This window comes from Galleria mellonella, unplaced genomic scaffold (genome assembly GCF_026898425.1).
Source record: "Galleria mellonella isolate WM207_F2 unplaced genomic scaffold, CSIRO_AGI_GalMel_v1 utg103, whole genome shotgun sequence".
NCBI classification, from domain to species: domain Eukaryota; kingdom Metazoa; phylum Arthropoda; class Insecta; order Lepidoptera; family Pyralidae; genus Galleria; species Galleria mellonella.
This window is the reverse complement of record NW_026441966.1, coordinates 2,850,890-2,876,158: the sequence shown is the minus strand read 5'-3', so window position 1 is coordinate 2,876,158 and position 25,269 is coordinate 2,850,890. Positions and strand designations below refer to the sequence as shown.

At 33.6% G+C, this 25,269-nt stretch overlaps 1 protein-coding gene and 2 non-coding genes across 7 annotated transcripts in view; 2 read left to right on the top strand and 1 right to left on the bottom strand.

Annotated features, from left to right (window-relative positions):
* Nucleotides 1-21,341, bottom strand: part of LOC113517440 (uncharacterized) — a 512,876-nt gene extending 491,535 nt beyond the window's left edge. For 4 of the 5 annotated variants that reach the window (XM_052903325.1, XM_052903481.1, XM_052903447.1 and 1 more), the window contains exon 1: nt 20,799-21,341. In XM_052903325.1, the coding sequence (XP_052759285.1) occupies nt 20,799-20,836 (38 nt within the window). In that variant the 5' untranslated portion in view covers nt 20,837-21,341. Of the gene's footprint in view, nt 1-5,983; nt 6,094-20,798 lie in introns of those variants that run through there. The other variant, XM_052903521.1, reaches the window with a different exon arrangement.
* On the top strand, nt 1,646-1,717 carry Trnae-cuc (transfer RNA glutamic acid (anticodon CUC)). Its single transcript has one exon. It is a non-coding gene; the product is annotated as a tRNA-Glu (tRNA).
* Nucleotides 21,342-23,392: 2,051 nt separating the features above from the next.
* On the top strand, nt 23,393-23,463 carry Trnag-gcc (transfer RNA glycine (anticodon GCC)). The gene has a single exon. It is a non-coding gene; the product is annotated as a tRNA-Gly (tRNA).
* Nucleotides 23,464-25,269: the final 1,806 nt, after the last annotated feature.

The window sequence follows — 25,269 nt, the reverse complement described above, 5'->3', positions numbered from 1 at the left end:
CGTTGCCATTCCTTAGGACTCAGATGTTATTCTTCTGAACCCTGTAAATTCACGCCATATCCCACCCTTCAAACCGAAACACAGCCATGCAAACACGGCTTCACGGTAGAAACACAAATCGGACAGAGGTACCCAAGCAATCGACTTTTGGACAATCTATAAGCGTATCTTTTTAGATTAAAAAAAAATTACAAATCGGTTTACAACTGACAGAGTTATGAGGTTTAAAGCATTAAACATTAATAATTAAAAAAAAAACAAACAAAAACACAAAGAAAAAAAATACAACACGCACTGAGACCCCTCTTCTTTTTGAAGTCGGTTAAAAAGTATCTACTATATGTGTTGAATGTTAGTTAAACTATAGGGTTAACAGTTGACCTCTGATTACCCTCTAAGACCTTAACGATTATAGCAGTAGGCTTATTTAATTTTTTTTTTTATGAATAATAATGAAATCGTAATTCCGCCTGGGATACTGGTATGTACTGATGAGACACCAGTGAAGGACGATACATACGCTCATGAAAGCAGATCAATTAGCTCATTATGACGAAATCAACAAGAATTTACCAGGATGGTTTCCAGGGCGACCGCGTGTAGGTCGAGCTGATATACCCGAATATACCCTATATTGTTGACAATGGGACTATTACATCCCATTATGAGAAACTGACGCTTCTCGTTCTTTTTTTTATTTTTTATGATGCTGTCATTGTGAAGTGCGATAATTTATTCAGAGTTTATTCTTCTCGGTTTTGGTTGTAATTTTTTGTGTATTTGTTGTAATGTTTTATGTATTTATTGTAATGTTTTATGTATGTGTTGTAATGTTATCAGTGTATTTGTTGGTAAGCGTGTTGAGTCTCCCATCCGAGAAATACACCAGTGAGTTTGATTATAGGTACATCTCGCTGGACGTACATATATAGCATTATCTCTATTGTAATTAAATGGTAATAAATGTCATCTATCTATCTATCTATCTATCTATTATTAACAATTCCTTTCCCCCTATACACCAGTGAGTTTGATTAGCACACGAAATTAGCATTATCACTATATAATTAAAGTCTAAAATTAATGTTACATGTAAACTGGGTCAGTAGAAAACTAAATACACCAGTGTACTGAATATATGCTTGTGTCAGTTAAAATTAACTATAGTGACACATTTTAATCTCTTAGATACGCTTCCAAAAATAAACTTCGTTAATCACTGGGTTGCAGACTGGCTATTTTTCATAAACTATATTCGTGACGAACGATCTAATGATGTTACAACTTAGAATGGCAAACAAGCTGACGGTCCACCTGATGGAAAGTGATAACCGTCGCCTATAGACATGTGCAGTACCATGGACATAACAGAGTATATTGTTTCGCCCATGATACCCCCCATGTGTTGCCATTCCTGAGGACTCAGGTGTTATCTTCTGTACCCAGTAATACCATATCCCACCCTTAAAACCGAAACTGCTATGCAAACACAACTGCTTCACGGTTGAAACACGAATGGGACAGAGGTACCCAAGCAATCGACTTTATAGTTAATATATCTAAGTTAATATATAACTGTTTAAATTTCTTTTATTCAATAAGGTTCATGTTAATCTAAATACAAAATTTACAAATTCTATGGACATCCCATATGGTCTAGTGGTTAGGATACCTGGCTCTCACCCAGGAGGCCCGGGTTCAATTCCCGGTATGGGAATACTCTTTTTGTACTATTTTGTCTTATAAAATATTTATTATTCTTTATTTTTTAATGTCTACTAGTCTACTATCGTTATCATTTACTAAATTTTGTAAAATAAAATATGTAATGTACTTTAAAAAAATTGTAATTCAGAATTAATATTGATGTGTGTAATTGTGTGTTGATTCACTTCAATACGAATACTAAGAAAAAACCGTTTATTTTACTAATATAATAAAAATATAACTAAACAATGTTCGTACATGGGGGGGGGGGTAATTAATAAGAATCAATATGAGTAGTCTCAATAAAATCAAAAGATATCAAAACAATAATTTTTAAAAATTTTATATGTCTGTCTGTGTATTTCTTTAGACTTCACGCAAAAACTTCAGCACCAAATTGGATACGGTTTTTATAGTTGTAATCCTTGTTTGTAAAATATGCTGGTTCTTGTTATTATATATATTATTATTTAATTATATTATTTGTAAGTAAAAATGCCGTCTGTTGACTTGAAGTATTGTATATATATTTTGTTCTTTTTCAATTGTTTATAATTTTTTTTTTTATAATAAACTACAATTGTCAATATATGTAAAAAGGTTAATTTTGAACAATCCTGAAGGTCTAATTTAAAATCTAATGCATTTTTTTTTATCTCCATACGCCATCTAAACGTAGTCACTAGCATTGGGTTTCCTACCTTTAAAATTATCATATGAAGTAATGAGTAAAAGTTAGTTAATAATAAATTCTTCATTATTTTTAACCGACTTGTAAAAGTGGGAAGTTCTCAATGCGGTTGTATTTTTCGTAAGTTTATTACCTCATAACTCGGTCAGATCTAAACCGATTTGGAAAATTCTTTTTTCAACTGATAGAATACACTTACAGACTGATCTTTTAGAAATTTTATCAAAATCGGTTAAGTCGTTTCATTTTTAGAACGAAATAAATGGATTTTCTATAATTGAAGTCGATTCTTTTTGTGGGACACGATCTCTAATTGTTACAAATGAACAAACCGTTCTAGATTCTAGTGTACGTGGACAGATATAAAAGAAAGCAGGAAGTAAAACAAACCCAATGGTAATGTAATGCACCTGTATACATACAACTCCAGCTATCCGTCCGTCTGTCACAGTTGAGTTGCGTCCTGCGCTCCGATGCCCACCACTGCCCTCCTACGGTACAATGTTACCCTACACTGTTTCTGTGGGGTGGCACAAATAATAATAACAGCCGAAACCGAGAAAAAGAGAAAATATTTCGAAATGTGGGGGGTGACGTCCACCGAAATCATTCCAATCGTTTTGTCGGTGAACGGTCTTATACCAACCAGTCTAGAATGACACCTCAGACGGGGGGAGGGGAGGGATTGTTAGCAATGAAGTTTAACAGCCCCATTGCTAACAATATGCTCTATTAAGTCAACCTCCACGTGGAGATCGACCTGGTAGGGTATATTGATAACAACGAGGACTAACCTCCCCATTACTGACAATCCCTTCCCCCATAGCAACTACATTGATTTGAAATTAGTGACAGCCCTATTAACTAGTGTGTGGTCAGAGATCGTATTTGCATAATTTCGACACGTTATGCATGGGATAGCCGTGGCCAATTGTGTTTTTGACAACTTAATGTTGTGTAAAAAATTTTGCGAGACCGCTTATATTAGGCGTGAAACGGCGCGCGAACTACATCACTAAAGGTAGGGTTGTCAACATTATATATATCAAATGAGTAATTGATGTAAGTTTTCATTTCCTTTTGTCAGTTTTTAAATTTTATATCTAACAATTTTATAAAAAAAATTTTATACAACTTAGAATGGCAGACAAGCTGACGGTCCACCTGATGGAAAGTAGTAACCGTCGCCTATAGACATGAGCAGTACCATGGACATAACAGAGTATATTATTTCGCCCATAATACCCCCCATGCGTTGCCATTCTTGAGGACTCAGGTGTTATTCCTCTATACCCAGTAAATTCACGCCATATCCCACCCTTCAAACCGAAACACAGCTGCGTCAAGATTGAAACACGAATGGGACAGAGGTACCCAAGCAATCGACTTTTGTACAAAATCTCCCTCTGGTAAAATAAAATAATAATTAAAATATCTAATATTCATCTTAACTAATATTTAAAATACTTTTTTTTTATGAAAGTTACACGATATCCTCATATTAATTAATTGTTAAACAAATCTGAAAATAAATTTGTTATTTATTTATTAATTTATTTTTTGTTACTTATTGCATTAACATATTGACCGTTAAATTTTAAATAGACACACAATAAGAGATGATAAGTGAGGATGAAACAAGCCAGTTGACCTATCGTCAACATATTCAATAATAAATCAATCACCATTGGTTTCCAGGAGGAACCGCGAGGAGTTCGAATAACAGTACAGTGCTAATAGGGCATATTGCTAGCAATGGTAGTACTAATTCGGATTACTAACAATCCCTTCTTTTTTCTGGACTCAAAAAAAAGGTGCATAATTCATATTCATCCAGCATAATTTGGTCCATATGTATCTGGTGAAATCCCTTAGTGGGATCCACGTATATATGGGCTAGAAAGGGGGCGGTGGACTAATGTATTTTGGTGCCATTATAGTTAATGTGGCACTCAATTTGTCTACGTCACGTGCTCCGAAGGCGATGATAGGTAACTGTAGGCTTAAGATAAATGTGCCCCATGTTCTGTACGCATAATTATGTTGATATTACTGTCATGTTAGTATCTATTACAAACTATAGATGTAAAGAAACTAATATATATTTTATGGGGGGAAAGGGATTGTTAGTAATGGAGACTGAGAATCCCATTGCTAGCAATATACCCAACCAGGTCGACCTCCTCGCGGTTCCCCCTGGAAACTATCATGGTTAATTCCTGATGAATTCATCATGATGGGCTAACTGGCCTGTTTTCATTCTCATCTATCACCGTTCACTGGTGCTCCGCCAGCGTATACCGTTAGCGCAGGCGGGGCTACCATACCATTTTAACCCATCAAAATAAATAAATAATGGCCACGTTCCTTATGGCAGTTTACAATTGGAGAAATTTGCCAGTAGTTGCCACGCTTGGCAGGCGGGTTGGCAACCATAGTTTGGCTTTTGGTCATGTTTGAAGAAGGACACTGATACCCGTTTATCAATCATTAAGTTCCCTTAGCCGCCTCTTCCGACTCCTACGTGAAAGGAAGCATTGGCTCATTCTATGCCGGAACTATACGACAATCCTGTGAGGATATAGCATAATATATAGACAGACTGAAATCTTTCACTTTTGGAAGTTACTTTTTTTTATACCACAGAGGTGGCAAACAAGCATACGGCCCACCTGATGGTAAACGGTTACCGTAGACTATGAACGCCTGCAATACCAGAGGTATTACGCGCACGTTGCCGACCCTAAAGGAACCTCTTTACCCCCCTTTTGAAGAACCCCATGCTATAGTCTCTTGGGAAAACCTCGGCAGGGAGCTCATTCCATAACCTGAGTGTTCATGGGAGAAAACATCTCTGAAACCGCGTTGTACGCGACTAGTTTACTTTTTAAATAAAACAATCCCTACAAAGACATTTTACAATATGAAACCTTGGTTGGACTATAAAGTAGTTTGCAACATGTTTATATTTCTTTAAGTATCTCCGTACGAAAACACTGCAGTGTGACACTTCAAGTGTTCATGTGCTAACGAGGTAGACACGTCACATCTCCAAACGAATCTCGACTTAATTACCTGCATTGTAGTGTTACAAATTCAATTGACGTTCATAAATTAAATGTATAAATGACAAATTCACACTGACAGAGGTGTCATAATGTTAAGGTAAATGGTTGTTTGATAGCCTGTCACTGTGATAATATAAACATCAATGTATTATTCATATTTATGTCCATTTACATCAGATACCATCCGTCTTAAAATATAACCAATGCTTAACTGCTATTACTAATCCCCCTACCAGGGGGAAAAGGGATTTTTGTATGGGTGAAAATGGTATGGTAGCCCCGCCTACGCCAACGGGATACGCTGGTGGAACACCAGTGAAGGGTGATAGATGAGAATGAAAACAGGCCAGTTAGCCTATCATGATGAATTCATCAGGAATTAACCATGATAGTTTCCAGGAAGAACCGCGAGGAGGTCGATCTGGTTGGTTATATTGCTAGCAATGGGATTTTCAGTCTCCATTACTAACAATCCCTTTTCTCCCGGGGACAGGGATTGTAACTACGTAAAACGTACCTCGAAGAATAAGCAAGCTGAAGTGGCCATAGGCTGGTCACATAGCGCGAAGAATTGACAACCGATGAGGAAGAAAAGTTTTTGAGTAGCGACCACGAACGACTAAACGCAGTGTACGACGACCCCCTGCTAGATAGAGTGACGACCTGAAATGCGTTGCAGCGAGTCAGTGGGTGCAGGTGGCTCAGATATGTAAATAACTACAGAAAAAGAGTTTCAAAAAATATCGTTTAAAATATAAAGGGTGCTTTAAATTTGGAATTATTTATTTCAATATCATTTCTTAATAAGAGTGGAATAGGCTAGAATTAGATGTAACAGAATAGAACCAATTTTAATTGAAATGAACGTGTTAAGTTCTACTTTTTCTCCTTTTGAATACTATTTTCCCGTATTCTCTCTTCATCTTCCACTTTCATTCTCTCCTGCTGTATGTATACTATTAAGTATGTGTATGTTTATGTATATATTTGTTTATATATATATGTACATATGTGTATTTTTTTTGTACAATGTATTGAGTTTGGATTCCCAAGCACTTGCGTTTGCGCTTTTGGTGTACGCTCGCATATGCCAAGGTTTGCTGTTGGTTGACTTAGCATATGAATAGTGGATTTGGGCTTCATCATTAGTCGGTACTGAGAGCATGACTTTTAATATTTCTGATGCGGATTGATGGGTGTTTGCATATGTTTGTATATATCATATTAGTGCGCCACCTACCCTTGTCTTTTTCTCTATGTCTTCTACCCAAAGGTTGTCTGGAAGAGATTGCTTAGTTATAAGGCCGTATTTCTCATAAAAATTAACTGTATTGATTATTTTATAAATTTTGCAATAAAGTGGAAAATATAAACTTAAATTTAATTAAAAACTAAAAATATAAATAGTGGAAATAAACTTGTTCAGATTTTTTTTATAGTCAACTTTATTACATGCCCATTAATTCTGCTCTTTCCGCGTCTAGGGAAGATAGTAAAGTTTTGTGATTCTACGGCTGATATACCTGAAGAATGTTGTTTAAAATATATAAAAAAAAAAAACTTTAACAGAAACAGAAACAGTTGAATATTTGAACTCACTTTATTCAAAGTTGAATAAATCGATATATTATATGTTTATAGTGTATAAAATTTCCTATATCGATTATGGAATCGACCGATAAGGCAAAATTAAATGTGCGATAAGCCGCAGCTCACACGTTGACCATCTACGGCCGAAACTGAGAGATTTCCTTGTTTCTTTGTGTTTGTAATAAGGCACCTGATACCTGATATAATAAGTAAGGAAGTTTAATATTATCGGATACAATATTCATAAATTATTAATTGAAATTATGTGTTGATTTATTTTCAGTTCTGAATAAACTTAAAAATAAGTCAACAAACAATTATGTTTTATTTTTATTTGGATTTTGTAGAATATGCATTAATTATTGCTATTGGAAGAGATTGCTTAGCGATAAGGCCGCCTTTTGTATCATTTCTTATTACAGTTAAATGTATTTACTTTTTTATAAATGGTGTAATAAAGTGTAAATAAATAAATAAATTATTAATATTAATTGTTTATTGACTTGATAATACATTAGCCGTACAGTTCCGGCATAGAACAGGCCACCCCTTCTTTTCTCGTGGGTGTCGTAAGAGGCGACTTAGGGAGGATGAGGGATGGGCAGCAGCGTCCCTCTTAAAACATCTCTAAGGCCTGACTGCAATTGCCAATCCACCTGCCAAGCTACTACTGACAAAACCCTCCAAGGGGGAGGCTTATGTCCATAATATAAGCAGTGGACAGTTTGATATAACGATTGACTTATTTTTAATTCATTTATAGTGCCTATATTTATTTGTATGTATTATGTAATGAGATATCTTCACTAATTGATTACACTCCGCCTGCGCTATTTATACTGGCGGGGTACCGATGAAGGATGATAGATGATGATGATGAAGCAAGTCAGTTGGACCATCATGACGATTTGAACAATAAATCAATCATGATGGTTTACAGGGGGAACCGCGTGAAGGTAGACCTAATAGGGTTTTTTTTATGGGTGAAAATGGTATTGATAACCCCGCCTGCGCTAACGGGATACGCTGGCGAAGCACCAGTGAAGGGTGATAGATGAGAATGAAAACAGGCCATAAAACGTCGGTCGTCGTGTAAACGGTCGGTTTTTTTTAATGGATAATGGAATGGTAACTCCGCCTGTGTTTTTTCTTTTTTGATGGGTGAAAATGGTATGGTAACCCCGCCTGCGCTAACAAGATAGGTTTTAGATGAGAATGAAAACAGGCCATAAAACGTCGGTATATGGATAATGGAATGGTAACTCCGCCTGTGTTTTTTCTTTTTTGATGGGTGAAAATGGTATGGTAACCCCGCCTGCGCTAACAAAATACGCTGGCGGAGCACCAGTGAAGGGTGATAGATGAGAATGAAAACAGGCCATAAAACGTCGGTCGTCGTGTAAACGGTCGGTTTTTTTTAATGGATAATGGAATGGTAACTCCGCCTGTGTTTTTTTTTTTTGATGGGTGAAAATGGTATGGTAACCCCGCCTGCGCTAACGGGATACGCTGACGGAGCACCAGTGAAGGGTGATAGATGAGAATGAAAACAGGCCAGTTAGCCCATCATGATGAATTCATCAGGAATTAACCATGATAGTTTCCAGGGAGAACCGCGAGGAGGTGACCTGGTTTGGTATATTGCTAGCAATGGAATTCTCAGTCTCCATCACTATCAATCCCTTTTCCTCCAGACCTAATAGGGCATATTGCTAGCAATAGAATTGCTAATCTGTATTACTAAGAATCCCCTCTCCCTTTGCATTTGTACAGTTGTCTCATCTCTAGATCGGGCTTTATCGATTCGCATTTAGCTGATTTAATCAATTATTTATATATTTAGTGAACTTTATTTCCGCGACCTCAGGCTATTTCTTAGTCTTATTATCACGTTCTTATACATATACATCTACATAAGATTTATTTAAAATAATAACATGAATCGTGTACGTATTTTTCCGTGATTAATAGTAAGGTAGCACGCGAAGAATTTGGCGAACTATTATCGTCAATAAAATATAATTGTGATTAATTAATCACTTTTGATATTTTAATTAAATTTTAGTGAATAAATATTACTTTTAATTTATGATCATACTCGTAATATTTTTTTTTTCAATAATTTAATAACAACAACTAGAATATTATTTTTAGCATATCTATAGGAATTCTCTAAGTCATGTGGTCCCGGCATAGAATAGGCCACCTCTTCCTTTCTCGTGGGTGTCGTAAGAGGCAACTAAATTTACTTAATGGTAGAGAGATGGGCAGCAGCGTCCTTCTTAAAACATATCTAAAAACTTAACTGCAGTTGCCAAGTTTTATGTTTAGCAGTGCACAATTAATGACTGAAATAATAATAATTCTTATTAAAAGACAATTATTTATATGAATACTAGCTGCTTTCCGCGGCTTGTTCTGCATCAATTAAAGTATCCTATGTATTAAATTTACCAGAAGGAGATTTTGTACAAAAGTCGATTGCTTAGGTACCTCCGTCCCATTCGTGTTTCAACCGTGAAGCAATTATGTTTGCATAGCTGTGTTTCGGTTTGAAGGGCATATGGCGTGAATTTACAGGGTACAGAAGAGTAACACCTGAGTCCTCAGGAATGGCAAACAAATGGAAACAGTATACTCTGTTAAGTCCGTGGTACTGCTCATGTCTATAGGCGACGGTTACCACTTTCCATCAGGTGGGCCGTCAACTTCTTTGCCATTCTTAGTAGTATAAAAAAAAAATTAATATACAATCTTTCTGTACACCAAATTTAATTTAAATCGATACAGATTCTACATACTCTTCTTCTACTAGATACTTGTAAACTATTCGAATAAAGATAATTTGAACATCTCTTACGTTGTTAACCCGTCAACTACTTTCGACTGATTAAAAATTAAATTAAACATAAATAGTTTATAATTTTTAATAGTAAAATATAGAATAAATGTAACACATAATTATATTATTATATAAAAACCTCTATCTATCCTTTAATCACGATTAACATCCAACAAACAGATAAACTAATTAAAATATTTATCGCTTTATAAATAATCGATAAACAGATACGATCAATATTAATTATGTGATTAAAATAATCATATGTAGACTCATTACTTAATGTTACGTTATCATTATGATAATCCTTACTAATATTATCGATGTGAATGTGAGTTTGGTTGTTTGTTGCCTTGTAACGCCTCAACGGCTTAATCAATCGCTATGAAATTTGATATATACGTACTATATGAGATGTAAAAGGATGGCTACTTTTTATCTTGGTCAGTAAACATGTGAACAAAGTCGCGGGAATAAACAGACAGATCGAATTACAGTCTTGTTACTTTTGCACGTTTTTTGTTTTTTTTTTTTATGCAACTTAGAATGGCAAACAAGCTAACGGACCGCCTGATGGAAAGTAGTAACTATCGCCTACAGGCATGACCAGTACCATGGACTTAATACAGTATACTGTTTCGTCCATGATACCTCCCATCCGTTGCCATTCCTGAGGACTAAGGTGTATATGTAAGTAGCTATGTTACGTAATAATTTTATGTCACTCTCGGAATAATTTAAAATATTTTTTTTTCTTCATTCGTTACAAAGAAATTATAAATAAGATTAAAGATTATAATTTATGTTCTACATAAACCGACTTCAATTGTAACAAAATCAGTTATTTTAGTCTAAAAATTAAACTACATAACCGATGTTGATAATATTTCTGTGAAACTAATCTGTAAGTATATTCTTTTAGACAAAAAAATAATTTTTCAAATCGGTTTAGTGCTGACGGAGTTATGAGGTAATAAACATAAAAAATTTAAGCTCCTTTTATTCTAAGCTGTAATCCCTTATGTTGGGAGTCCATGGGGAATGTAACATAACATGCCGACTTTTCGCCGAACATGTGAAAAGTCGATATGTGCTACTAGAATTAATTTCTTTTGTTAACGTTTGTTCCATCACATAAATTTTCTAATAAGGTCTTATTTGGGTGTCATCAAAATTTATCTTCTTTTGACTTACTAACCATAAGAATAATCTCTATTCTTATATCTAAATCTAGTCGCGTACTTAGTCAAAATCCACATTTACATATTTAGCGTGAAGTCACGGTAATATTATACTTTGATCTATAGTTTATGGGGTTCACGACTCAATAAAAAAGCCATAAAAGTAATTTATATTTTAGAATATACATTTTAATGTGATAATAAAACTTATTAGTAAACTTCACGTTTAATTAACCTTTCACCTGCCGCGGGTCGCGGCCCGTGAGGTCGCGTGCGGTGCGGACAGAAAAAAACTGAATAGCAATAAAGCTATTATGGATTTAAAATAAGAATGGAATCCATTGGCACTTATATAAAATTATCAGAGTTTAAAGAATTTCTTACAATATGGTATTATTATTAGATTCATTTTATTTCAATTGAAAAATTAATAAATACAAATATTTATCAATTTATATATTGAATATTTGTAAAAAACAAACACAAATGTATTGTATTTCTATGACTATTTGCATACAATAACTTAATAATATTATGCATTACAGACACTTTTACGGAAAAAAATATTTTTTTTTCCCAAGTTAATGACCTTAGTGAATCATACGGTGAAATTACAATAATTCACACGAGACAAATCCGTAGCAACATGTTTTTATTTTTCTTTTTTCTCATAATGTCAACTTGTCACCCTGTCGAATCGGTTCAGTTTTTGTACAACAAAAATTGAGTCATCGCAGGTCGCGGTTCGATTTCTACACAATGAGATAACTAATCAATTATTCGGTCGACGCGATTAAAATTAAAACTGACGTAATCGCAGTGAGAGACAAACTGTAGGTAAATGCGGCGGGAACTATAACCGACTCGATTAAACGCGCAAACCTTGAGATTATGTATTTACGCAATCAATGTTATTAAGGTAAATCTCGTATTCCCATTCACAATGTCAATCTTTATCCAATACAATTAATTAGAAAATTTTATGGTTCTATCTTTTATAGTTTAGGCAGCGTACGCAAAATAAATAACTTTTCTGGTTGATTTTTTACATCTTGTGTCCGATAAACCCAAATATTTTACGAAACCCTATTTTTTTTCAAAATAAAATTTAGCCTATATTATTCGTGAGTAATGTAGCTTTCGAATGATGAAAGAATTTTTAAAAACGGTCCAGTAGTTTATGAGCCTATTCATTACAACCAAACAAACAAACGAACAAAGTTTTCATCTTTATAATATTAGTGTAGATGATGTATAGGTAATTGACACTGAGTTTGATCAAATATTAGCGATTCCTTAGAGCACTGTTCTGTTTGATTTTCAACCCAATTTAGAAGGAAATAGGTTCTCAATTCGGTTGTATTTTTTTTATATTTATTACACTAATTCCGGCAGATGTAAACCGATTTGAAAATTTTTTTTCTATCTTAAAGAATATATTTACAAATTGGTCCCATACAATATTATTATTACCAAAATCGAATCAATAGTTTAGTTGTTAAATAAAAATAATTGGTATTTTCCATAATTAAAGTCGTTTTGTTTTTGTTGAACACATTTTATATTATTATTAGTCGTAAGAGATGATAGTGGAGAGCAATAATACAGCACTATATGGAGTTTTTAGTAAGAGGACAAAAAGCACACACCTACAATTTTAAACTTCTCTTTTCGCAATTTAGAACCTTTTACAATACATGATAAGGTTTTATACTACACCTTCATTAGTTCCATTTTAAGTTTGTCACGAGTCGCTTTTATTCGAGTCGAATATTCGCGTATATTCGAGTACGATGTAAAAGGCACGAGTTATTCTCTCGATTGGCTGCTCCTATATTAATTACGGTTTGTTGACTGCATTTCCTAATAAATTGACGCAAATTTTAAATAGTTTTCTGAATTTAATTAACGATGTAGTATAATTAATTATTATTAAGTAGTATAATCATATATATATATATATATATATATATATATATATATATATATATATATATATATATATATATATATATATATATATATATATATATATATATATATATATATACTAATAGATGCCATCCTTGCCAGTCGTGTTAGTAATCGCAGTTAGGCTTTTGGTTATGTTTTAAAAGAGACACTGATGTCCATTAAGTTACCTTAGTCGCCTCGAAAAACATCCACCAGAAAGAAAACGGTGGCCTATTCTATGCTGGGACTCCATGGCATTATTATACCATACCATATCAGCTGTTAATACACAAGTTAAATTTTCGGTTCTGTCAAAGGTCATTACAGTATAAATATAATATACCCCCATATCATTAAAAAAAAAACAAGTATTTGTACAATATACCACATAATTTAAGGGTAAATGATTAAGATTCAAATATATTCTAACTGTACATCCATGCATTCACAATTACAATATAAACAGCAATATCCCTTTAAAAACGCAACTAAATACGAAGTTATTTATCAGTCCCCTATAACCAATCGTCCCTCTATTTTAAAACGAAGGGTTATAAATTGAGGCATTTATTAAATTGTTCATAAGTTACTAACTGCAATTTGCGCAAAGAGAACATGCCTATTACCCTGAGGCTACGTCAGCTACATGCAATCAAGTTACACAAATAAAAAACTTCCATATCCCATAGGTATTGGTCGTAAACCATAAACAATGTAAAGCAAATAAACATTCAAAAAGTTTTTATCTGTGTTTATTCGTAAAAAAAAAAGACAATTGTGACAATTTAAAAATTGCATTAAAACTTTTCAGTTCTTAAAACAGTGTATTTCACGTACAAAATTTAGGATTTTTACCATAAAACAAACAATCATTAATGTATTTCAATAAATTACAAAAAACTCTTTCGATAAAAATAGACTCATTAAAACTCAGCTCATAGTTGACGAAGACGTATCGTTACACACACTAATGCAGTCTTTTTGCAGCCAGTAAAAAAAAATGAAGTGAATTATTAAAATATTTATGCACCGTTTAAATATTCATAATAACCGAGAGTACAACACATAGTCATTAAATAAAGAAAACAAGCAAAAAAGTACGTAGGGTGACCACCCAGCGTGAAACCCTACAAGGCTGTGAGCATTACAAATAGAGAGGGCCAATTTCCAATTAAAATCTCAGCAGGTGGCCCGCCAGAGGGCAGCACTAGTGGGAATAGATTGGTCGCGGAGACCCAGCCGCAGCGGACGGGTTAAATAAGACAAAAATAACCATTTAATAACTTTGTCAGAATAAATAATAATATCCATATAATTAGTCATAATGATAATTTAAAATAGTTATAATCTTAGTCTAAAATGTATTTATACCTATTTATTTTTTATCTTAAGTACTTAAATATACCAAAGGGAGACTTTGTACAAAAGTCGATTGCTTGGGTACCTCTGTCCCATTCGTGTTTCAACCGTGAAGCAGTTGTGTTTGCATGGCTGTGTTTCGGTTTGAAGGGTGGGATATGGCGTGAATTTACTGGGTACAAAGGAGTAACACCTGAGTCCTCAGGAATGGCAACGCATGGGGGGTATCATGGACGAAACAGTATACTCTATTATTTCCATGGCACTGCTCATGTCTATAGACGACGGTTACCACTTTCCATCAGGTGGGCCGTCAGCTTGTTTGCCATTCTAAGATGTATAAAAAAAATCTGTTTCACTTTTTTAAATATACTACAATAAATATTAACAGTATAACGCAGCATTACTTGCATGAATTATGATAAAGAATACGTAAATTTAAATTATACGTGTAAATTTGGCATAATGCTGTGTCAGTGATTTACATCTAAATCACGTAATTATGTATACATAAAGGTGCGTTTAAACCTTTCAATAGTAAAAAGCACTCTTTGCGAAACAATAAAAACTTTTTTACTCCACAAAAAAGAGACTCAAATAAAAAAAAAAATTATAGGTATATAGGAACAATACAGTCTGGATCCTATTGATTGAAAAAAAGTATGATCAAAGTCGTCTTCTAATTGGATATTATGTAAAATGTACACACAAAAGTACAATATAGGTGATTTTTTTTTGATGTATGAAAATGGTATGGTAACACCGCCTGCGCTAACGGGATACGCTGGCGGAGCACCTGTGAAGGATGATAGATGAGAATGAAAATAGACCAGTTAGTCCATCATGATGAATTCATCAGGAATTAAACATGATAGTTTCCAGGGAGAACCGCAAGGAGGTCGACCTGGTTGGGTATATTGCTAGCAATGGGATTCTCAGTCTCCATTACTAACAATCCCTTTCCCCCCAATATATATGAATTAATAACCTATTTTACCTAATAATTGTTTAAAAAAAACTATTAAGTACTAGAAATAATTAAAGATTGCTTCCCACAAAAAAGAAAAAAGGCTTCAATTGTGACAAAAATAGTTATTTCATATTTAAAACGAAGACTACCGAATTGATTTTTATAAAATCTCTATGGGACCAATCTGTAACACATCCTTTACATAAAAAAAAAACGTTAGTTAAAAAGTAAGAGTTATGAGGTAACGAACATAAAAAAGAAAATACAACCTCCTTCTTTTTAAATTCCTTTAAAAATAAATTAATATCACGTCCCTATTTCGACTGTCAATTGTCGAATGAATGGATACCTTATTACGTAGATAGTTACGTCCGCGTGTACAGCAGGAACGGTCATTACACGAGTTATCTATGCCACGATAACGCGACGAAAAATGGCGCTTATATCTTATCGCGTACTGTGATAATTAAAAATCAGCATGTTGTCTAGATTTGGTGATATTTCATTGAAATAATAATATTTTTTTTTTGGCAAATAAACTTCAAATAAAGTATATATGTAATAAAGTATAATAGATATCCGCAAAAGAACTAAAATAACCGACATAGCCCGAAGGATAAGTAAGCTGAAGTGCCAATGGCTTTGTCACATAACTCGAAGAACCGACAACCGAATAAAAGGTTCTTGAGAGGTGACCCCGTACAGGTAGATACAGTGTAGGACGACCCTCATTAGATGGATAGACAACCTTAAATGCATTGCAGGGAGTCAGTGAATGCCTATGGGGGAAGCCCATATGAAAATGGTATTGTAACCCCGCTTGCGCTAAGGGGATATGCTGGCGAAGCACCAATGAAGGATGAGAATGAAAACAGGCCAGTTACCCCATCATAATGAATTCATCTAGAATTAACCATGATAGTTTCCAGGGGGAACCAAGTGGAGGTCGACCTGACAGGCTATATTGCTAGCAATGGGACTGGTAGTCCGCATTACTAACAATCCCTTCACCTCAGTTGTGACAGGTTAGAATAAAACAGGTCAATTGGCTCATCGTGACGAATTCAATAATTAATAACTAAGAGTTTCCAGGGGCACTAGTGAAAGGTGATACTTGAAAATGAAAAGGCAGGTCTGTTAGCCCATCGTGACGAATCCCTTTGGAATTGATTACGACGGGTATCAGGGCGAACCACGTGAAGGTCGACATGACAGGGTATGGACCTATTAAATCTCATTATTAAAAATCCATTCTCTCCCCTAAACAAAGGGGCAGTTAGACCCCATGTAAATCGTAAGAATTACTTATAGACTAACATCTATAGGCAACTGTTAACCATTTCCACCGGGTGGGCGGTCCATTTGTTATGATTTCAAAAGTCGATTGCTTGGATACCTCTGTCTCATTCGTGTTTCGACCGTGAAGTAGCTGTGTTTGCATGGCTGTGTTTCGGTTTGAAGGGTGGGATATGGCGTGAATTTACAGGGTTCTGTACCCTGTAAATTCAATAACACCTGAGTCCTCAGGAATGGCAACGCATGGGGAGTATCATGGGCGAAACAGTACTCTGTTATGTCCATGGTACTGCTCATGTCTTAAGGCGACGGTTACCACTTTCTATCAGGTGGACCGTCAGCTTGTTTGCCATTCTATGTTGTATAAAAAAAAACTAATAAAACTTGCAGTGTACGTCGTACGAAAACGATTTATTTAAGCCACTCCATTAGGTACTAACATTAACTTTTTTCATTCATCATCCACTTTGCAAATGCAACGCGATGCCAATTTGCTTATATGACTTGCATTATCGTTCTCTCGACCACCTGAGACCAGTAGCCTTATTCTGTAAAATATAAAACTAATTTCACTGTTAAATCCGCAAGTTGCTTTTATTCAGTATTGAGATATGATCCATTGATCATACTTATTTTGGCCGTGAGGTCCCGGCATAGAATAAGCCACGCATTGCTTTTCCGTGGGTATTGTAAGACGTGACTAAGGCAAGGCAAGGAATGGGCAGTAGTGTTCCTTTTAACACATCTCTAAAGCCAAACTGCCTCCCAAGCAACTATTGGCAAAACCCTAAAGGAGATATATATATATATATATATATATATATATATATATATATATATATATATATATATATATATATATATATTGTATATGGTATCATCACACAAAATGTCTTATACCACTTTATATTAGTTGCGTAGTATATTGGGGTAAGTGTGCTACCATCGTTAAGAACTCACTTTAGTTTTCAAAACTCATTTCACTTAATTTGTCATTCCTAAGGCTTATAGAATATGAAAATTAGATGAGGTGAAAATTTAAGTGAAATCAAAGTGTAAGTGTGTTGCGGAATGAAGTTGAAAATTTCACAGAATAGTACCTATACTTGATTCGTTCATAAGATGACTCACATGCACATGGGATCCAATATAGGTACCTAAAGTGCATTAGGGTTTTCAAATCTCGTTTTGTTATATCGAAAGATCTAACTTACGGACGAATATTTTTAAGAGATCGATTTAAAAATCGAAATAAACTATGAAGGTTGATTTATTCCATTCTCTATAACGTGTTACGCCTACTCTGTTGTTTTTTTTTTTTCTATTTCTTTAAATGGATAAATAGATGGACAATTTATTTGTACTGTTTACAGCATATAAATAACAACAAACACATATAAACATGCACAAAGAGAGAGAGAGAGAATACAAAATAAAATGAAAATATATAAAAAAAAGTAAGATAAATTTATTTCGTGTATATGCCACAGTAGCACAAAATAGCCACAACTCAGTTACTTGTTACTTTGCTCTCAAAAGAGCAACATATTGATTATTTGTTGTGGCCAAAAAGCCATGTTTAACTGTATTAGTTTTAAAAAAATTTCGCATGCGACCAATTTGGTTAATATTGATTTTTTTACGGATCGATTTCCAACCTCCAGATTTAAAAGATCAATATATAATACTTACCTCAGGTTGAAGACCCTAAAGAGAATGAATACGTCGCAATATAAATATTAAATTACATTTTAAAGGTAACTGTATCGATATCCAAGTTATATAATATGGATATTTGTAACTCGATACTTCTAACGAGTTTGGTCACGTTCTGTTTATTCTGAAAAGATAATTAAAATCATCAGATATCTGTTTACATTTGTGTTATAATAATACCTATATATTTTCACATATTATACGTACATATAAACAAAAAAAAAGTGATTGACTGACTTTCCCGCGCAAAATTTAGATAGAACTGTTCGACTGATGAGTTTTCGTTTTAAGCTCTATTCACATTCATCAGTGCCGACACTAGACGATTAGTGTTGTACCAATTAATCTAAAAACTAATAATGATACTTAAGTAATATCTGTTGTTTTTTTAATTACCTTTTTTTAAGTAACATAATATCAAACGAAGATTACATAAACATTCGATAGAATCTAGCACCAATGCCTTCTACAGAATTGTCCCGTTATATATTACCAGAAGAATAATTCGAATAATGTACGATAATGTACGTTCAAATAATGGACAGATGTATAAAAACCATAATCGGTTACTGCACCTATTATAGTACGGACGTTAAAACTTATCATTTCTCTGTACATTTATTAATTTCGATATAAAAAAGCACTCGTTTTGGCCATCGATCCAGTACATTGGCAGTACATTGGCAATACATTGGTAAGTATATTCAGTGCTCACTATATGGATTGATAATTTCGTCGTTCATTCGATGGGACTAATATTACTAATTCCATCTTGAAGATCAATACTGAGTAGCTCTAATATCGAAAGAATCTAACCAAACACTTAGTTCCGTTGTAGATCATAACAATAAATTGTCTTGATTCAAAATTCTTATACCTATCTCAGGCACCATCCTCTCACAATTATATTTATAATTTGATTAAGTTAATATAAGCATGTCTTTCACTGTGATGAATTATGAAGAGAAAATAAATCTAATTATTTATTATTTATTTATTTATTTGACGAAGCAATAGGTATTTCAAACTATATTAAAGACTGATATTGCACATGGGTTTACTGTGGATTGTGACTACTAGACCATACTAGACATTGGATTACTAGACCATCTACTTATTCACACTGTTGTCTTTTCATAAAGATGAATGTTTGCATCATTAGTTCGCGCTTGATTTTCATCCGCTTTTGATCTTAAGTCACAGGCAGTGTCGACTCTATGAGTCTAAAGAGAAACTTTGTATTTTTTGTATATGCAAACCGCTTATATAACGGATATTATCCTGAGAAACTCATGACCATCTACAAATATAACTACTCATAAACGACACGGAATACGTCCCCATACTATAGACACCATGTGACTCTCAGATTATGGAATAAGCTCTCTAACCTATCATCAAAATCTTTATATAGTTGCTACACTTGGCAGGCGAATGGTAACCGCTGGCTTTGATGATGTTTTAAGAGAGGCACTGCTCCCCATTCTTTGATCATTAAGTTCCCTAAGTTACCTCTTACGGAAAGAAAGGGGTAGCTTATTCTATGCGGGGACTACAGGGCTAACCTATAGGACAAAATTATATTAAGTAAATCTTATTTTTTAACGAACCGACTGTAACACACTTTCACACTCGATGTTTTGAAGATGGTACTGTAATGTTTCATAATAACTACACGTTGACATTGTAAATTTATATAATTATGATTAAAATCAATTAATTACATATAATTAATTATAGCTTTCCTTCATGATCACGGTAGGCATAAAGAATGATTTTGGTTACATTAAATTATTATTGTTAACTATAATAACACAAGAAATAGCAGGAAAACAGCGACAGTTTCCTTATAATAACTACGAATATGGAGAACTACATATAAATAATAAATAAATAATCAACCATAAAATAATTGTTACACGCAGACAATTGTTTTATATATTTGGGGGCTGTGGCATTCTTTACTGTCAAACTGGCGGCCTCGTAGCAACTTTGAGGGTGACCACTGTTGTCATATAAAAAAGCCTAAAAAAGATATCAGCAAAAATTTGCTGCTACTTGCTGGCCAGACCATATTTATTGACGTACCTAAAACAGGGGCTTAATATAATACACTAGTCCAAGAAATGCGACGAATGAGCATTATCACGGACCTCGATCTATATTCTGTAATCTCCGTGATGCTGTTTTCTAGGTAATAATGGAATGATAATCCTTCTACGCTATGGCTACTATACAGGCCGACTACCAATGATGGCTGAATTCATTAGGGATTAACCATGAAGGTATCCTGAAGAACTTCACTCACTTCAATTTGTATAAATCATTTGATTTTGATTAGATATATCTCTACAAAGTACAAATCTTCTAGTATATTGTACTTATAATCATATCCGCATAATTACTTTAAGTAAAAGAAGCCTACCTTTTTGGTTTCCAACGTTTCATTAAAACGCCAAACATGTTTGCAATGCTGTTATAATCACGATAAACAAAACAAAACACCAATCTATTTACGCGTATCCTCAGTAAATCTACAATAACACTTCACAACACTAGTACTTATTTAATCACATGCGACACTTTCTATATTTATAATCTACATTGACTTTCTTTTAAAATTGACAACAAAATTAACAAATCACATTAATAATTGATCTGTGTATGATAAGATAACACAGCTACAAGTTAGCCCATTCCAAATCGTGACCTAGACACAGTGACAGAGAAGAGAACGTCCCATATTCGAGTACCATCACTAGAATCGATACTGTTCCATAACTAGATATAGGTATCTAATGAAGTTCACGATTACGCAACAATTGAGCGCATCTCTATGTTCTAATTTCAAATTATTTCCATAGCAAACACATTACGTAGCATTCAATCGTAATCATAGTTCGATTTATAAATAAACAAATATGATTGGACGACAGATACATTCGTCGATACGTCAACACGCGGCAAAGCGAGTCCGCGACTGACTGAGTCACAACGTTTAACGAATCGCTTGTCGAGTCGAGCGACTTCGCGAACGACCGGTCGCAGGTCATGCGTCAGGTGCAGAACACGAAGCGGTCGATCAGCTGCTAAGTTGACGCCATTCCATTTTGCATACATATTAGGTAGCGACATCTAGCGATTATATTTGAAAGTAAAGCACAAAACTATTCCACAGATATTGCTGAAATATTACTATAGTATTTTATAGTGTAAACGAACCTTATGTTGACATAATCTAAATTCTATACTACACCTGTATCAATACACACTTGGTTAGTTAAGCAGGTACACACCATTGAACGGCTATCCACCGTATGTATTATGCATGTTTTTCTTTGTTTGCGCCGAACATTGTATGTACATGTAACCGGCATTTTGTTCTATTTTCATCTATTTTCACACATGAACAATGTAAATACTAATCAGATATTTACAATATCATTTGTTCAAATATACTCACCTAGTAAGAGCCTAACTATAATTTCAATTGAACGTACCTGTTTAGTTGAAAAACCCAGCCATACTCATATTGTCTCATAACGATTCATATTTTCAGCCAATTTCAAAAAGAAAGAGGTTCCCAATTTGGTTCTATTTTTTTTATGTTTGTTACTTCATACCTCCGTCAGTTCTAAACCGATTTGGATGATTTTTTTTTATATAAAAAGATATACTTACAAATTGGTCATATAGAAATTTTATCAAAATCGGTTCAGTGGTTTAGTTTTTGAATCAAAATCACTGGTTTTGACACAATTGAAATCTGTTTTTGTGGGGCACAATATTTTTAAGCATTAAATAGGTGCCTACTTAATTTTAATAATCGATATAATATTTAATCTTATCTTATTGGATAACATTGGTTTCTGACTTCACTTGGAATGACAAACAAATCAACTAATAAAGCCCTATCCACACACATTAGTACCCACTAACACATATCCATATTTCTCATTATTTTATGGTCAATAATGTCAATATAATAATCATAGTAACATCGGCGTTCTCAGTTAAGTTATTTTCTAAAGAATACTTTAAAATTCGAGAACTAGATCTACCAGTGATATAATAATATCCTGTAAAACTCGACTACGATTGTATCGATATTTTATCAGTAATTGTAGGTACTTAAATGGCATTATATAACGTTTTTTTCGTCTCTGTTCGCCAACCACTTACACAATATACTCAAATACATTCTTAACCCTTTGTTCATAAAAATGTCAAACGTCTCATAAATCTATTTTAGCTATTGAACTATTTTGTCTCTTTCTTTTGTGCTAAGTTTCTAATTTCCAAAAAAGAAAGTGACAAAACAGTGTAATAGTTAAAATAAATTTGTAGAAGATTTTAACTTTTATGAATAAAAGGCAAAATTATAAATTTCCCTTTGACATCATTCTCCAGCAGAGAATATTTATTAACACAAATACTTATTAATGTTATTTGTGATGAATACAGCATTAATCACGCCATGTCAGCTCTGAAGCGTGTGTATAGATCTTTAGGAATGGCCTACGTGATGGAAAGTGGGAACTGTCGTCTACAGACAATTATTAGTGACAAAAGCAACATTATGGACATATTACCGGTACCGTTACTAGTTACTACATACGGCACACAGAATAAATTGCCTTATTCAGTCGTCTAAAAATGTATTATAAAATAAAAGAAACAAAGTTTTTTACCGATAAGGAACTTTCGAGAAAATAAGAAATTATTTAACTGTAATAAATAAAATATATCTTTATATTTCTTAATTTTATTTTCTTTATTATTATTATTAATTTTTTTTTGTAATATTTTAATTTTATAATGTCTGTGGGGGACAAAGGAAACCAGAAATTGATATTTAAAATTTATGTATATTAAACGAGAGATTTTGAAGATAATCTTTGTAAATATAGTTTAAAAATAATAGAATTTTTAAATACATATTTAAAAAACACCTTATGAATTATTTTTCCACTAATTCACTTGTAGAATCTTTATGTTAATTTCAAACTAATTTCTGAAGCATCGATGGTTCAGTGGTAGAATGCTCGCCTGCCACGCGGGCGGCCCGGGTTCGATTCCCGGTCGATGCATTTTGTTTTTTGAATTATTTTTGCATTAATTATTTACACAAATATACAAATTTTTTATCCTATTTTTATATATGAATATGTAAAATTTCTAAACCTTTTTTTATTATGACTCCATTACCTAACTAGAATATTATTATATATTCTGTTATATTTAAATTTACTCATTTTATACTACATTATGGTATCAGTATGTAATTATGTATGGTATGTTATTACCAGTATTTGCATTTGTAAATATTGACCTTTCCGCCCCTCGAGATGTGAATAGGGCTACCACTACCTTCAAAAAAATAATGTAATTACTCGTCATAAAAAATAATGCCTGTTGTATCGTTGTGAAATTGTCTAAAAAAATTGTCAATTAAAATGGCATTACGTAGAAATAAAGTAATAGATTTTTAGAATATCGTGCGAAAAAGGTAAAATAACTCTTATATACAATGTACAAAAGTGCGAAATCAAGCGTACGTCCATCCGTCAGACATAATGCTATAGCTCAGCAGCTACTTATGCAATTAATTTGAAATTTGGAACAGTTTTAGAGCCTAAGATCTCGCCGCTGAATTTTACATGTATAAAACTTTTTAATGAAACTTGTTTTAAATGAAAAACAAGCTGAATAAAAATATAATACAAAACACTTTTGTTGCTTGCTCTCAGTTTTTTTTTTTAATGGATGATAATGCAATGGTAACCCCACCCGCGCTGTCGGTATACACCGGCGAGGCACCAGTGAAGGATGATAGGTGAGGATGAAGTAGGTCAGTTAGCCCATCGTGACGAATTCAACGAGAATTGTTCACGATGGTTTCCAGGGGGAACCACGACCTAATAAGGCATATTGCTAGCATTGGGGCTGTCAAACCCCATTGCTAACAATCCCTTTCGCCCCGCTTGCTCTCTGTTAGCTGCAGCCTATGATTGCCAGGTGAAAATAGGTAAAAAAATTGGGGAAAAAAATTAACACATTATGCTATAAAAAGGGGATATTATCGATTTATCTCAATTAATGTTTATTTTATTAATCTTATTTTTTTTTAAATATCTACTTTAAGAATATATAACTTGTGCATTAATTCAGATAGAGAAATAGAGGTTGCATAATTTTGCTTTTTTCTTATTTTTTTATTTACAACACAGCGGCTAACGAGCATGCGGCTCACCTGATGGTAAGTGACTACCGCCGCCCATGATCACCCACAACACCAGCGGCATTGCAGGTGTGCTGCCGGCCTTTTAAAAAGGAATATACTCTTTTCTTGAAGGTTATTTTATTAGCCTGTAATTTTGGTGATCCGATAGATCCATAGATCAGAAAGGAGTGTAAATATAAAAGATCTTTTTGGATATTGCCCACGACTATTCTCTGAACATTATGTGTAACTATGTATGTCATTTGTTTAATGAACAAAAATAATTTATAATCCCTTTAATATTATAAATACGAAAGTGTAAGAATGGGTAGATGGATATTTGTTACTCTTTCACGTAAAAAGTACTAAACCGGTTTTAAATGATATTTGGTAGGTTTGCTTAACTTACATACATTTATGTAGAATACTGATCTTCGCAGGCGAAGACACGGGATACAGCTAGTAAACAATAAATAAATATTAGTTTGTATTTAAAACTTTAGATAACATTTTTTTTCTTATTTGATACTTTTTAATACATGATTTTTCTATAGTCCTATTTTAGTATTTAAACTGATGTTCTTATTCCCCTAAAGTCTTAAGTAGTTATGGAATTAAAAAAAATAGTTGATAATAAATTAAATTACTTAACCTCTATAAAATCAGTTAAATT